General features: G+C 32.4%; 1 protein-coding gene across 2 annotated transcripts; it reads right to left on the bottom strand.

Annotated features, from left to right (window-relative positions):
- Window positions 1-238: 238 nt before the first annotated feature.
- LOC143082593 (protein arginine N-methyltransferase 1-B-like) lies at window positions 239-14,662 on the bottom strand. 2 transcript variants are annotated; one of them, XM_076258339.1, is made up of 10 exons: window positions 14,524-14,662; window positions 12,635-12,700; window positions 11,932-12,087; window positions 7,113-7,176; window positions 6,058-6,206; window positions 4,846-4,933; window positions 2,568-2,686; window positions 1,932-2,082; window positions 1,314-1,438; window positions 239-689 (listed from the first exon to the last, which is right to left on the bottom strand). In XM_076258339.1, exons 2-10 carry the CDS (start codon window positions 12,689-12,691, stop codon window positions 606-608), a joined length of 993 nt encoding a protein of 330 aa, XP_076114454.1. In that variant the 5' UTR covers window positions 12,692-12,700; window positions 14,524-14,662; the 3' UTR covers window positions 239-605. The 2 variants fall into 2 exon arrangements, with proteins under 2 accessions (XP_076114454.1, XP_076114453.1); XM_076258338.1 differs by lacking the exon at window positions 14,524-14,662 and adding an exon at window positions 14,115-14,157.
- Window positions 14,663-16,350: the final 1,688 nt, after the last annotated feature.

A 16,350-nucleotide genomic window follows, 5' to 3' on the forward strand; every position in this document is an offset into this window, starting at 1 on the left:
CTTACATCCTTGTCATTTTGAATCTGATCAATGACAATCATAACATATTTTTAGTTTTCACTCTAATATGTCTGCCCAAACTAAGGATAAAAAAGTTGGATTTATTTAAATCAGCTAGGTGAGAACATTTACTAGCAAATCCTACAATCGCACAAGGTGTGAAATGAACAAGCCATAAGTTGCAACAAAAGTAACTTCACATCTCCTTGATCAAAATTAAGAAAAATGGAAAACAAAATCATACTTATGGAATGTTTCAGATTTATTACGTACGAAGGATCAATGTTAAAATTTTAACATGAACTGAAGAAATTGTCGGATTTACAATACTTATTTGTACGTAATCACTTTGCCTTTGAGTATAGAAAGTTTAACATTTAACTAATACGATAAGCAACCTTTTTCGAGAGCTATCAGTTGAAGAAATATGGAGCTCGACAAGTGAATTCAAATCATCACTGTTTTTGCTGGTTTCTTGTCCTGGCTTTCTTAATTAACAGTTTAATCTGAGTGTCTGACGCCCTATCTTGAATGTAAAATTGTTGACTTGAAATGAATGAAATAAATCATTGAGAATGTTTTGTTATCACAGAAAATTTCCATTCTTATGGTAAAAATGAAAAATCTTTTTCTAGAAGTAAGCCACTGTCTGTATCCCTGCTAATATTGATCTTGACATCGAGTCCTCGCTGCAATTTTAAATACAAAATATATGTAAATGAGATTAATTGTGCAGAAGAAATGACAAGTATGTATAGTGACATTCCAAAAGAACATTTTGTCTCCAAAAAAGCTCTCCAAAAAAAATTTTCAACATCGAAAGGACTGTTCAACATTGCCCTACAAGAAAATAAAATTCAAGTATTGACTGATTATATCTTCAAACACCACAGTTTGAGAAAACCACCAATCATCAGTCTGTTTTTATTTTATTTTATAATTGCATTTTATAGATAATTGGTTATGTTGACTGCATAAGAAAAGAATCGAGGGTCTATAACTGTGATTATTGCTCTTTTGAAGCTGTTTAAGAAGCAATGATGATAATGAATATTCACCCTTTATCGTTTAAATGTTAAAACAGTAAAACACTAAGGTTGATCAGACAAAATCATTTTGAAGTAAACATGAACTTATTCTGATGATATGGAAATCAACAAATGCAAATAACTGTATCCCTGGTTGTCTTCATTTACATTTAATAAGTTAAACGGAGATTAAGTATAACATTTCCCTTCAACTCTTACATGCGTGATACTTATATCTGTATATTTTCATAACTGATGGTAGGGAATATGTATCTTGTTAATTACCCTATTGTATGCGTGTGGTTTTATGCTGATTGTCCCGTACAAGCTGTCACCTTTTGTGACAGAAATGCTGGAGTTCCAAAGGGGTATCACAGTTTGTTTCCAATGAGTTGGCTTTGCTTCTGGGGCTGCAATGACAATACAACGTTAAATTATATTTTCATTATTCATTAAGACTCGGTCCAATCTGAAATTGAATGATATTAAAGTTTTCTTATAATGTCTGAATAATAATGATATTTTTATCTAAATAAATCTCGCACCTCATTTTAGTTATACATGTAGGAACATAAATCAAGTTATAAGCCAACTAGTTTAAGCACGAAATAAAAAATTACAACAATACACGAAAGCGTGCATACTACGCTAAAATGTAGCAGATTCTTCAATGTATTTGTTTTTTTTTTAATGGAAAGTTCATAATCTAAATGCAGATTTTTTTCTCGAGATTTGGCGTTAATTTTGTATATTTGTTGTAAGAAATTTGTTTGCGAGGATATATTGGTTATTAATGTCTGGTTTTCTAGCCTATTTGTATATACGATTAGAATACTAACATAATGCCTGATTCATTGAAAGTTGCATATCGTTTTGGAGAGTAACTTTCAAAGGAACTCTTACCTGTAGAAAATCCTGTCCTCCTCACGCAATGTGAAAACCCAATATCAAAATAAGTCAGAAAACCATCAACGACACCAGTCTTGTTAATCTGGATATGATATGGAGCCTCCAACGACAATTCCTTTTCTTTGACAGTGTATAGGTTTATTTCCTTAAAGAAGTAATATATCATGAAAAATGGCAAATTTAATATGTTTTAGCAAACCTCCAGCTAAAGGACTTCCAGACCACAACATTATTAAAAAAACAGTATAAGAACAATTAAAATCATAAATTGAAAAAAATAAATCTAACAACACAAAGGCTACAACTGCAACATATATTTGATTTTCTATGATTTCCTTTGTCAATGCACAGTTTCGATTTTGATCAAAATGTCCTCCATAATCATTCAAAGAAATACTCCTAACTTTCATGTACTGAAAGATGTCTAATGCCAATTAAATACACTTTCATACTATAAATAATTGAAAAATCCGCAATAATGTTGTCCTTGAAGGTAAGTAAATATTCAGATTCTCCAGAAATCTCTTAGATAACTAATAATACAAAGTTTGATCATTCCCGAAATACTTGTACAAACCGTATGTTATTCTTGAAAAATTAAAGCAACAGATCGTAACTTTATTTACAAACCTTGATCAGAGAACTATTTGACACCACTTTCGAAGCATCAATTACATCGACATACATGCTGTCAAAGTCCTGGTGTTGTATAATACTACTCATGTCGTACCCTTGTACATTATCCCAATCTAAATAAAAAGAAATGTATAATATACGGCCGACGCCAGTCAAAAATATTTATTAACACGAGGTTGACAAAATCAAGAAAAGCAAGAAAAGGTACATTACATAAGTTCATTTAGGGACAAAATACTATTTTTCTGCTAACATTTTGATGTTTATTGTCGCAGCCTTTTTAGATTGTAGTTAATATAATTTTATATCGATGGCTAATCATAAATTTTTGAGTGGTCAGAATTAGAGCTATAACATTAGATTTGGTATAATAGGGCAATAACAACATTTTGTATATATAAAATGCTTTATTTTTTTAACATTAATTAAGCCGTTAGTTTTCTCGTTAAAATTGTATATATTTGTTATTTAGGGGTCGTTTTATAGCTGACTATGCGGTATACGCTTTGCTCATTGTTGAAGGCCGCAGGGTGACATATACAAGATTTGTTAATTTCATACCACATCTTCTTTAATTATATTTCACAATGTCTAGAGTATGACAGTCGGTTACAAATTGGCTTTATCATTTCTGAAATTGCATTAGGCGGTTTTGTCTAATTTTTGGTTTGAAACCAATGTGTTAAAAGTTTAAAAAAATAAGTAGACATGTGTTGATTTGTGTAACTACGTTTTTTGATTGAGTTAGGTCATTCCAATTGATATTTTATAATGTGTATTCCTATGTTTTGATGTTATACTATTGCTTCAGAAAAGGGAAAAGGTATGGTATCATTAAAACGTTTAATCCCGCTGCAATTGTTTGCACCTGTCGTAAGTCAGGAACCTGATGTTCAGTGGTTGTCGTCTGTTTATGTGGTTCTTAAGTGTTTCTTGTTTCTCGTTTTTTATACAGAATAGACCGTTGGTTTTCCCGTTTGAATGGTTTTACATTAGAATTGTTTTGGGGCCCTCTATGGCTTGCTGTTCGGTGTGAGTCTAGGCTCCTTGTTGAGGACCGTACCTTGACCTATAATGGTTTATTTTTATAAATTGTGACGTGGATGGAGAGTTGTCTCAGAAGTTAACAACTATACATGTAGGTCACCGTAAGTACTTCCAAAAATATTAGAACCCCTTCTGCATAAAGCATGTCTTTTTTGGTCGTAGATAAGGAAGATTCTGTATTAGTGCCAATGAGACAATTCTCAATCCAAGTCACAATTTGAAAAAGTAAACCATTATAGGTGACAGCACGGCCTTCAACACACATTCTTGGCTAATACAGAACAGCATTCTATAAAGGGTCCCATAAATTTGACTTGTGTAAAAACTACCGGTCTAATTAACTACAGGTTCATGACTTAGGACGTGTGCCTGAAGCGAAATTAAACGTATCAACAGGTACCAACCTTCATCCTAACCTAAAACCGTAGTATAACATTATAACATTATAACTACAACCAATCCTTACTTTAAGGATTCTTTATTTGCTACATCAATTGAGGGAGACGTCATAACACTGGTTGCATTTAACGAGCACATGTCTTGTTACATGCTTCTTAATATACTTTTTTTTATATAAGTATATCACAGACGACACAAAGGTGAATAACCAGATAACATTTCTAAACAATTTTATGATACCTATCAATAAATAATGCATTTCATTAGGGTCTTTCATTTGCTTTTTTTTCATTTTCCTATTACATGTATCTTCTGTTATGTGTTTTTTTTTTGTCTCTCAACATATATATATATATTTCTGAGTAATTCAGTCAACCATGTTCGCCAAAGTTTGATATAATAACGTAATACTAAAAATAAATTAAGGACTGAAAGTATATATACATAATACTTATGTTATTTTAATTTAAGGCGCAATTACTACATAAGTAAGCCGCCTACCAAAACCAATAACAACAACAACATTATAACATAGAAAGATAAAATAGAAATTATCAATTGAAACTCAATCAAAAAGAAATAATTACAAAACAAGTGAACATGCTTTGAAGGGATACATTTGATCCATGACTTATTAGCCTACGAACGATTTCTCCGAATGGTTATTAACATTACATTTGGAGTAATAATTGTAAGTTATATTTATGTTAAAAATTATAAATACTTTATTTTGGAGAAAAAAATAATAGTTTAGAAAAACATAAACCTTTCCTTTTGATTTAAAGATTTTAAAATTGATAGATTATTAGAAATAGTATAATCTTACAGGATATTTTATCTCGAAAACGTTTGTCTTCAAAAGCAGTAAGGTAAAGCCAGAATTTGTCTGGAAATATCAAACCACCTTCCTTCTTCTGAAATTATAAAAAAAGTAATGTAACATCAATTGAGTATTACATTCATATAATCTTTTGTCAAGTGTCGTCAATATTATTGAATAAAAACTTGTGCTTTTTCCTGCTCTATTGTCGGGTTGTTGTCTTCTTGACACATTCCCCATTTCCGTTCGCAAATGTATTACCATAATTACCTTATCAATAGTCATCTGATCAGCTGAATTAAAATAACTGATTACTTTTGCACAATATTTAGACGATGTTTTACTGTTCAGTGTTTTCGCACATACTCAACTGATGCGTTAAAGTTGTAACAGATAGGATGGAATGGAGTTGGTCGATGTTAAAGAATGTAATACTAGTATGATGAGCTTTCAATAATCGACTTTATGAAAGTATAAATCAATCTATTCTAGATAATAAACACAACTTAGTGAGATTAAGATTGATTACGAACTTTGAGACAAACATTACACTATCTAGAAAAATGCTGCACCAATTTTCACGTCTCAGCCGAAAACTTAATAAAATTTCAACGCGACGACGATTCATCAGCGCTGTGAGGAAAAGAACTGTTTAAGAAAAAATGATGCGTCGCTAATTTCAGAAACTGAGAAATTAAGATATTAACGACAAATGACAGCATACAATAAGATTTTGTTCAACTAGAAATTAATGCACCGAACCCAAGTCTTTCGTAAGATTATATATCTTCTTAAGCATATATGCATCGTAGTTTTTTGTTATCCATTACATTCATTACTTTTTGTTAAGCTATTGACATCAAGATATACCACCATATCATGAACATGACATATGATAGACAGATACACAAACCTTCCCTATTACAAATATGAGGTTCATGTTGCAAATCTCTTGTTTTATGAATAGTGTTTTGTCATTTCATCATGTTTTTTTTTTGGTCGTGGTGACGTCTTATTTTCGTCGACTTTTGATAGGCCAATTTTTTTCTTCTCAACTTTTTTGTAAAATACAGTATTGATTTTAACGTCATTAATTCCTCTGAAAAGTATTGTGGTGTATGTCTACTTTTCATGCCGTGATCTTATGCTACTGATGATGATCAACTGCATAATAATTCTTTCTGCTCAAATTGTATCTATATCTGACTTACGACATACCAACCACTTGTCTCTTGCAAATAATATAGAATGTATTGAGGATTCGAATAGTAAACAGTATCCCATCGTTTCGCTGATAATAATATCTACTTTATCTATCCCATCAGGCAACTTTGCATCTTCTACCTTGCATTTAATCAGAGTAATGACTACAAATACAATAAGCGCAATGACTACAGAATAAATACATGCATTGATCTAAAAATATATAGACTTAAAGTTATCATTGTTTAATGTGTCTATTTTCCATTGGTCCATGATTTTTATGTAAGTAATCATTGAGCTTACTGGAACTGTTACGTTTTAGTCAGTTTAATTGAAGTCTGGAGCTGGCATGTCAGTTAACTGCTAGTAGTCTGTTGTTATTTATGTATTATTGTCATTTTGTTTATTTTCTTTGGTTACATCTTCTGACATCAGACTCGGACTTCTCTTGAACTGAATTTTAATGTGCGTATTGTTATGCGTTTACTTTTCTACATTGGCTAGAGGTATAGGGGGAGGGTTGAGATAACCCCGCCGCATTTTTGCACCTGTCCCAAGTCAGGAGCCTCTGGCCTTTGTTAATCTTGTATTATTTTAATTTTAGTTTCTTGTGTACAATTTGGAAATTAGTATGGCGTTCATTATCACTGAACTAGTATATATTTGTTTAGGGGCCAGTTGAAGGACGTCTCCGGGTGCGGGAATTTCTCGCTACATTGAAGACCTGTTGGTGACCTTCTGCTGTTGTTGTTTTTCTATGGTCGGGTTGTTGTCTCTTTGGCACATTCCCCATTTCCATTCTCAATTTTATTAGAAATGCACGAATGTTTAATATTTTGACAAATTTTAGCGTTTATTGGTTTCAATGTACTGTTGACCTTATTTGGTGCTAAATCAGTATCAACAATAGTTTATCAATGTTCAAAATAATTCACTGTTTGATTTGTCAAAATAATAAACTGTGCGATAAATAGCATGAACAACAAAGAGTTATCATCCCTCCCTGCTATTTTAAAATGTTCAAATATCAGTTATTTCAATAAATAAACAAACAAGTTAATGAAAATTACCATCTGAAAAGCCGTTTTTGCTGACAATGTCCCTAGTGTGGTCTATTATTTGTGCACAATCGATCTGTAAATAAAACTTCTCTGTTCATATCAAGTTAAAACAGCACAAAAATATACTTTCGCTTCTTGCGTTCAATTGTGACCACAAAAAAAACCCGAACAATATATTGGGTATATTTGTCACTAAATCCCTATTATCATCCTTATATGTACATGTTTCTGACTTCTCACTTCTGTATATAACACTTCCCTATGGTCGTATAGAATAGAACAGTTTTGTATTTTGTAGTGCATTTCTTTTAGACAATAAATGAAAATTAAAACAAATCCCTACTGCGCTTTCTCAATAGTATACTTACAGTGTGTTGTACTACTTTTGGGACAAATTATATTAAAATTATAGAAAACTTCATCGGCTCTCACTCAAAATAGGGACAATTTTATGTAAAGGGGGTCTTGAAATCTTTTGACAGCTTTCGAAGTGCTGATTTTTAACCTTTTTCAGCTGGACCAAATCACTGCTTTACTTTAAAATTCATTACCTAAATATTTTTACAGTATAATTTCAACCCCCTACTTGCTATTTGAGGGATAACACATGGAGAAATAAATATGGAAGGGATATAAAAAAAAAAGCTTGCAAGTAACACACTGTCTACACAAGGGACTATATTCGGACAACGAAAATCAAAAGCGGTAACTGTGTACTCGGACTGCTTTAACTCTCGTAAAAACTCAAACATTACTTACGACGAATATTTTAAGCCCTTGATATTAGAATGTTACATGATAAGTTTTATATCAAATGTGAAAAACGGGACGTGTTCTTCTTATTGTGTATTATCATGTCGATATATAACATGTACAACAATCAAACATCAACCCACACCAAACTGGCTGTAGTTGAAAAACATCAAAAGGGAAAATACAGTGAAATCTGGAGAATTTATATTATCACATTATACATGCATTTGAAATATATTTAAAATATTTTTTTCAAATTTTTTAGTTTTAGGTTCCACCTAGCTACCATATTAGAAAACTGGGATTTAAATGCTAGTCTATTAGAGGGATATTTCCAGTGGCGAATCCAGAAATTTTCATAAGTGCGGGCCCACTGACTGCCTAAGAGAGGGCCCACTCTGATCATGCTCCAGTTGTCCTTTAAATAATCAACCATATTTTTCCAGACAGGGGGGGGGGGGGGAGGGGCCTCTTAATTCGCCTTTGATTTCATTGGTTGTAATTTTATTTTATCATGAATTAGATTTGAACAGGACTTGGGGAATGAAGGTAAAGACTGAATGTCAGTTTTAGTCTTATATATGTACTTTAATTTTAGTCTTACATGTATTTATGTGTACATATATCACTGATTCAGTGGCAATGGTGAATAGCTATATATAGACACTGACAAGTCTTGGATAACATTTTATAGTTTTGAATGTTTCTTCATCAGTTTACTAAAATTAGGTGGAGGTATGTTTTTATTTCCAACAGAGGGCACTCATGCTCAACCTATATCAGTTTGTGCATGAAGCGATTGATAGTTGCCAGACACTGAATGATTATACCTCAAATTTGTGAAAGTTTTAACCTATGCATATATACTTTAAATACGATAAAAAAAAATCATGTCTTTTTCAGGACTTCTGATCCAACCATGTAGAATGGCATGTTATTGAGATATGGTTCTGGTTGATGGATGTTCACGAAGGACCTGTAGTACAAAGTATATCACTGGATTGAGCTCTCTGTCTAAGTGTATTATTAAAGTGCTTTGCTTTGAGCTCGGTTCATTGTTATGCAATTCATTCTTTGTGAAGTCAAGATTTTACAGACAACTCTCATGTACAAGGATGTCTCCATGTATTATCATTTCTATGTACAATGTAAGTAACAGGGAGATAAAAGCATTTTTTTTTTGTTTGAACCAAACATTATTTGTCCATTGACCAAATTTGTTTTGCTTTCACCAGCTTTGAAGGAGATATTATCAAAGAATTGATAGAAAACAGCACAGAAGCTTACTTTCTAGCTCATCAGGCCCAAGCATCATGTTAGGCATTGTCATTACTAAAATCCAATAAATTTCTTCTAATCTGAGGATCAATTCAACATTTTAAAGTGTTTTACTAATGATACTGACAAGCAACCACAAAGATATACTGAGTGCCAATGAAAACGCAACACTTTTGTTTTTCAAAAAAGTCTGATAATTTTTATTTATTTTATATTAGAACTTTGTAAAGTTGGTTGAAAATGACTTTAAAAACAATTGTCGACAACTTTACGGTTGGGTGATTTTTGGAACAAATGCGAAGTAAGGGTTATTTTGAACGGACATAAACCGAGTTCACCGCTTTTCAATATACGCACCATTTTCACGATTTTGTCATTTAAAGCTTGGCTAATGTCATGAATTTTCCCGCCCTTATTGTAAGGAAACTGCAATAAACATCTGAGTAAATGCCAAGACTTTCTGACAACCAGCGACATGCAGTTTCCGGCATTGATCCAATGAAGCCTTTCACAGCATACAATTTCGAGAAGACTGTAGCCTCTACAATAACCCAAATCATCCACAAATTCAACCAAAATGGATCAGTTAATGATAAGCCACATCCCGGGGTTCAAAAAGCAAGAAACGCTCAGCAAAACCGATACATTTGGTCTTTAACATATCCGATATCGACTCTAACGGATGTCCAAAGGTCATGAGAGTTCAATGGTAGTCAAGGTAGATCCTCTGAAGCAATTTCAGTAAAGCACCATTTGCGCAGAAATTCAACAGTTAAAGAACACCACAGCCGACATCTTAATGGCCGTCTGGCGTAAACATCGAATTCTGTAGACCAAAAATCATTCATTATGTACCAAAAATCGTCAGTGGTGGTTACATAGACGTTTGGCACCCGCCTTGGCCAAAGTCATGCGTTTCGCCAGATTTAGGTCCGATAGAGCAAATTTTGCATCAGATTTGACATGGTTTAGACGATGAAAACCACCACCAATATCAAAAAGTCAGCTTGAGTTTGCTTTGCGGGACAAGTGGAATAACATTCCTCGAGATCACATTAAACGTCCGGGATGATCAATTCCGCGGCGCTGTCGAGATTGCGCTGCACAACAGGGTTGCAACATTTTTTGTTAGGACTGTGATTTGATGATTCTGCATTGGATGTTTCGTTTATCTATTGCGCCCGAAAGATGACAATGAAACATTTTTGTTTGATATCGATCTATTGTTAGAATTGTTAATTTTCAAGAACAATTCATTTTGAAAGATCATGATTTCTAATATAAATTTTATTTTTGAAAAACCAAGTGTTGCGTTTTCATTGGCACTCAGTATATATAAATAGAACCATACAAATAGTTAGCAAATACATATAAAAAAAGATGTGATATGATTGCCAATGAGACAATTCTCCACAACTGACCAAAATGACATAGAAATTAACAATTACAGGTCGCCACACACCCTTCAACAATGAGCAAAGCTAATGCAGCATAGTCGGCTATAAAAGGTCTCAAAATGACAATGTGAAACAATTCAAAGGAGAAAAATAACGCTTATTTATGTACAAAAAATAAAGAAAAAACGAATATGTAACGCATAAACAAACGACAACCACTGAATTACAGGCTCCTTATATCATGTTCTCAGATATCATCTCCCAATTTAAAAAAATCACGAAAAATTGACCCTATTATGTGTTGCTCTCCTAGCTATAAAATGTATCCAAAATCAAAGATGTGGAACATATTCTATCATAATCATTTGGTAACTAATGCAATTAGTGTCTCTTCCATGCCTGTCTTGAACATAAAAACTAAACTACATATAAAATAAACAATACTCCTAATGCTCCGGTTGGTTGTCATCGTGCAACACAGTTAATAACACATATAGGAAAATCATAGAACTACATTTATCATAAAACACTGTCAAACATTCAAACATACTATCCACACTCATCTGTGTCCACACTTGTTGTGTATTAAAATTCACTCGCTAGTAGTTGAATCCTATATATGGAGTGTACATTTTTCATGTGTTTCGAAATTCACCTGTTTTCATTGCCGTTTCAAATTTCAATCAACGTAATATTTTGATTATTCAAAGAAATTACAGAAGGGATTTAAATATGATAAAATATTAAAATATTACTTAGCTAATTTATGATCTGCATCAAAATTTAAATGATTCTTTTTGTTGTTTTTGCATTGACTTTCTTTAAAGATGTTATTCAAATTGCACATTATAGTGTGCTCGTTTACTATTCATAATGGTGCTGCATGAAATCTTCTTTCAAACACAGCAACCGATATTATAGTGTCAGTTGTATGATTTCATAAAGTAGTTGTCCGAGATAAGCTGTGATATATCTTGTACACCCGCACATAGCTTCTTTTATTTTTAGGTGTTAGGATGTGAATACTTTTTCAAATTCAAAGTCAGGAATTTTTTGTATTTCAGAATTCTATGTTGAATTATATCTTAACCACTGATTTTGGTATTGCCTGTCAACCAAGCTGACTTTTCTATGCTTTCTTTGAAACAATGTGAAGATTTGTTGTTATGTTCACTGAATTAAAAAAAAATCTTATTTCAATATCTGAACTTAAAAGTTTAAAAGTCTTTTCACATTAAATCTGTTGTTGAGTTTAATTTGTCAGGATTAAATACGGATGATACATAACATGTTTTTTAACAAATGCTTATTACATGCTTTTTGAAGACTAGGCAATAATATTTTCAATAATCTATCGATATCAAACCACAATATATGGTGTTTTATAAAGAATAACTTACACCAATAACTTTCGATGCACCCGCCTCAGCAGCAAACATGCACAAAATACCTGTACCACATCCAACATCCAGTACGACCTTGTCTCTAAAAAGATTGGTATTTTGTAGGATGGCATTTCTGTATGTTCCTGTTCTTACTTCATCTCTTAACATTACCTAAAATGTATCAAACCATTAAGATATGCGTTATTTTATATTACTCAATGCATTTTAAAAGACTTAGATTAAAATGATAGAGTATTCCTTTCCATAATAACATTTAGAAACGTGTTTTCATCGTTTCCCTAACTATACCAGTGACCACTGTTGTTATTCATCTAGGTACTTAATTGGAAAAATAAGATTGACAATGATCATAATACTGGTATTCAAAATAAGTATTTACTATACATATCTGTTCGCACATTGGTTCTTGTACTTGTACTTGTACTTAAGAAATTATCTCAACAACATGTGTAATATTTGTGAGCCCATTTCATGAAAATAAAGCATCTTCTTCTTCTTCAATTCAATACAATATATTTTCACTTTCAGAATATATATGAAAAAAGTAAAATCATACAAAACAACTGAACTCCGAAGAAAATTCAAAATGGAAAGTCCCTTATCAAATGGCTAAATTAAAAGCTCAAGCACATCAAACTCCTCCTCAGACTCGCTGTATTCGTGCAGCTGTTTGTTTATGTTCTTCTTTATATCTTACCTCGTGTATGTTCAATTTCGAGTAAGAACCAAAATATTTTTGATCGCATTCATCCATTTCAAATTTCTGAAAGAGAAACAACAAAATGCAGATTTTCAATTTGTCATATTCAATTTTAAATTATTATATTTGTTGAGGGCTAAGATTGATGCGGTGTTGATATGATAAGCCGTATACACAATATTATATAAATAAAGCATAATGTCTTCTGATGGGGTTTCATAAAGCGTCCACAAACGTTATCGAAATCGATATAAAACATATGCCTGTTATTTAGATACAAGATTGCCGTTGCTTGCATCACACGTAAGAGTTACCGGAAGCAGTCCTGTTTTGCCAATTTCTAGTTATTAGATGTATCATTTGCGCCTAATAACATTTTTCAAAGCTATAATTTGTGCCAATTTACCTGTATATATGTTTAGTGTACATACAAATATTTTATAACTTGTTTAACGGGGGAAACAACACCAAAGATTATAAGCCTTAAACACGTGAACAGGTGTATCGTCAAAAGGGATCAAGTTATTAAAAACATTCGATGTCAACTTTGATGAGGGAATTCGAACATCAGTTTCTTTGCTATTTCTTCAAGGGTTAATACCCTTAGGGAACTTTAGATCACCAATAAAAGGCCATATCATTTAAGATCTTTGACTAAAAGAGTTGGAACCTTATAACCTAGGATTTTTTTTCATTTATCATCGGAATAGTTTCAAAGAGTTTGTAATTGATCAAGTGTAAGTGCATGTAAAACTGACACAATAACCTTAACTTCACCAAAGTGAATTGTTGGCCCCATTCTCGGGTAGAAAGATGAAGTGGAGTCATTTGATGTTTTTTTTTTCAATTAAAACAAAATGGCTCTATCTTGTGCTTTATATTTGCTGCGAAAGATAATTGGTACTAGTTGCACAAACGTAGCTATGGCATAATATTGGTTGGAAGTTCCGATTTAAACAAGTGAAGAATATATAGCTAATAATATCAGTCAGAATTCTAGGACAAAGTGGCAAGGTCATTTGTTTAAATATATTGATACTGTTTGATGAGCATCAGACTTAACATATGAGGCGAACATTCAGAAATAGTGCAAACTAAGTTAAAATTATTCGTTTTTAAAGTTTGGTTTAGTTTGAAATAATGTAAATATTCATTTACTTTTTAAGTGTTTGACAAAATCCTTTACCATAGAAGAAATCAAATCAGATATCCAAATAAATATCTTGTCTGCACTTTGGTCGGGTTGTTGTCTCTTTGACATATCACCCATTTTTATTCTCAATTTTATGAGTAAGAATTTGAACTACAGTCCAATACTGATTCATAAATATTCAAATTCTGAAAGTCATTAGAGGATAGCAATCATTATGATTCGGAAGTTCATGAAGATTAAAGCACCTTTAAACAGAATCTGAAGATGCTTAGTATATATGACAATAATCATATTATTTGGTAATTACGAAAAATAACAGTTTACCTCCAAATTGTAGGTCATCAGCCCTATTTGACGTCACATTGTCGTGCTGCTATGAGATTATCAGCCATAGGGCGTTCGTTCATCTTTAGTATATGATTAAAGATTAATACATTTCCTTTTTCAATCAGTACGACCCATATGTAGTAACGTTATTTTGGATGAATTTTGAATGTGTATTCGGGTTTTCACTCACACACTTAACATAATTTATTATAATTGTGATCGAACCGAGTCGTGAGTTTACAATACTACTGACCCGTGAGTTTCATGGTATGAAATATTGTTTATAAGTCCATGTAAATGTTTTGCTTTTCATTTATCTTAACATTTTATAAAAGATACAAAATTTACATTAATAGATTAGTAGACGACGATAATTTTTATTTTATTTAAAATATGCAGTACATACCAGCTTTAATCAAGATCATCTGTGAATGTTCCTTCGTTATCATCTGTTAAGTTGGTACATGTCATGTAAATGCCTTGGGTGTAATATTTGTTAAAAAGACTGATTGAATTATAATCATGTACATATTCACGCGACTTCTACTATTAATCCACGTTTTGAAATATATATTACATTATTAGAACTTACTGATTATTGTAAATCAACAAGAGCCCATATGAGATATATAACCTCACGACAAAGATAAATTCAGGAAAGCGCCTTTGCGACCTATCAATTCCTGATGTAGATAAACCAGAAAAGCACATCAGCGTCTTAACTGTTCGTAGTGGCGGTAAATCAAAAAAAATTGTCACTAATTTCTTGATGATCCTGGTGATGAAAGATCACGAAAAAAGCCTCTGTGTCCTGTATGTTCATAATGATCCTTAATACAGGAAAGCGCATCAGTGTCAAATTTGTACCTGATGAAGGAAAATATAGAAAAGCTTCTCGGTGTCCTATCAAATATTGAAAATTAATCCAGAAAAGCGCCTGTAATTTTTCTCTGTCCATGGTATAATCTTTTACAGAGGTTCGGCAGGCCATTAAACCAGGTTCAATCCACCATTTTTCGTAAATGTCGTGTACCAAATCAGAAATACTAGTATGGCATTTGTTATCAAATAGTACGTTTCTATGTATGTTGGCGTTTGTTTTGTTGCACTTCAGTGTTCCTGTTGTTCCTTTTTTTTTCTCTCAATCGATTCATGACTTTTGAACATAGGTATAATAATGCTGCTTTTATTTATGATAATGATACATCCCAAAGAGAGTATCCGTTTCCTTTATCAGTCTGATGAAGGTAAATCCAGAGAAGCGCATCTGCGTCCTATCTGCTGAAGTTGAACAAAATCACGGAAAATCACACACACCCACAGGTATTGCATTTGAAAAATCTTCAGAAAGGACAAAATATTAATGCTATTAAATGAGAAACAGTAATGTTTCATCTTACTATTACATTGTATTATAAAACATGCCAGGAAAATTGTGCTAGAATGAGAAAGTCCGATCTCAATTTAAAGCACTTTCATTTTTGGTAAGATTAGAGTCCATATTATAAAAGTTATAGACTAGTACCTATGTTTTATCCACGTATACATACAGGGGTGGATCCCGTCATTTTTAAAGTGGGGGTTCCAAACACTGGATAAATGAGTAAAAAGGGTAGGATTCCAACTATATGTCCCCATTCAAATGCATTGATCGTCCAAAAATGGGGATTCTAACCCGAGTATCCTCCATCCTATATTCGCCACTAAAAAAAAGACATCAGAGGAAAAACCGCAAATGTAGTTAGAGGAACTACATCAAAATGATAAACATCTCCTGCTACTATACAGAAAACGACATCTGTAACAAACATAAACTTTTAGCTACCGCTTTACAAGCAGAGCCAAATACAATGAAAGTCCCAACTATTTACTGGCTTCGGAAGCTACACAAAACACCTTACAAATGTAGATTTATTTCGTCTTCAAGCCATTGTTCCACTACTAAATTGTCTATTCTTCTTACCAGCATACTTGGTACAATGAAAAATCTGATAATAAATTGTTCAAATAAGGCCTTCAAAAATAGTGGAATTAATTACTTTTGGAGTGTCAAGAACTCGTTGGAAGTACGTGATAAATTGCTTATATTGGTGATTTTGAATCTGTTCAAAATTTTGATTTTCTACCCTGTATGCCACATTGCCTCACATTCTCATTAAGAAAAAATTCACACACCTAATTAAATGGGCATTTAAAAAGTCAGAATGTGAGTATATATGTTCATACTCTTTTA

This window comes from Mytilus galloprovincialis, chromosome 7 (genome assembly GCF_965363235.1).
Source record: "Mytilus galloprovincialis chromosome 7, xbMytGall1.hap1.1, whole genome shotgun sequence".
Classification (NCBI taxonomy): domain Eukaryota; kingdom Metazoa; phylum Mollusca; class Bivalvia; order Mytilida; family Mytilidae; genus Mytilus; species Mytilus galloprovincialis.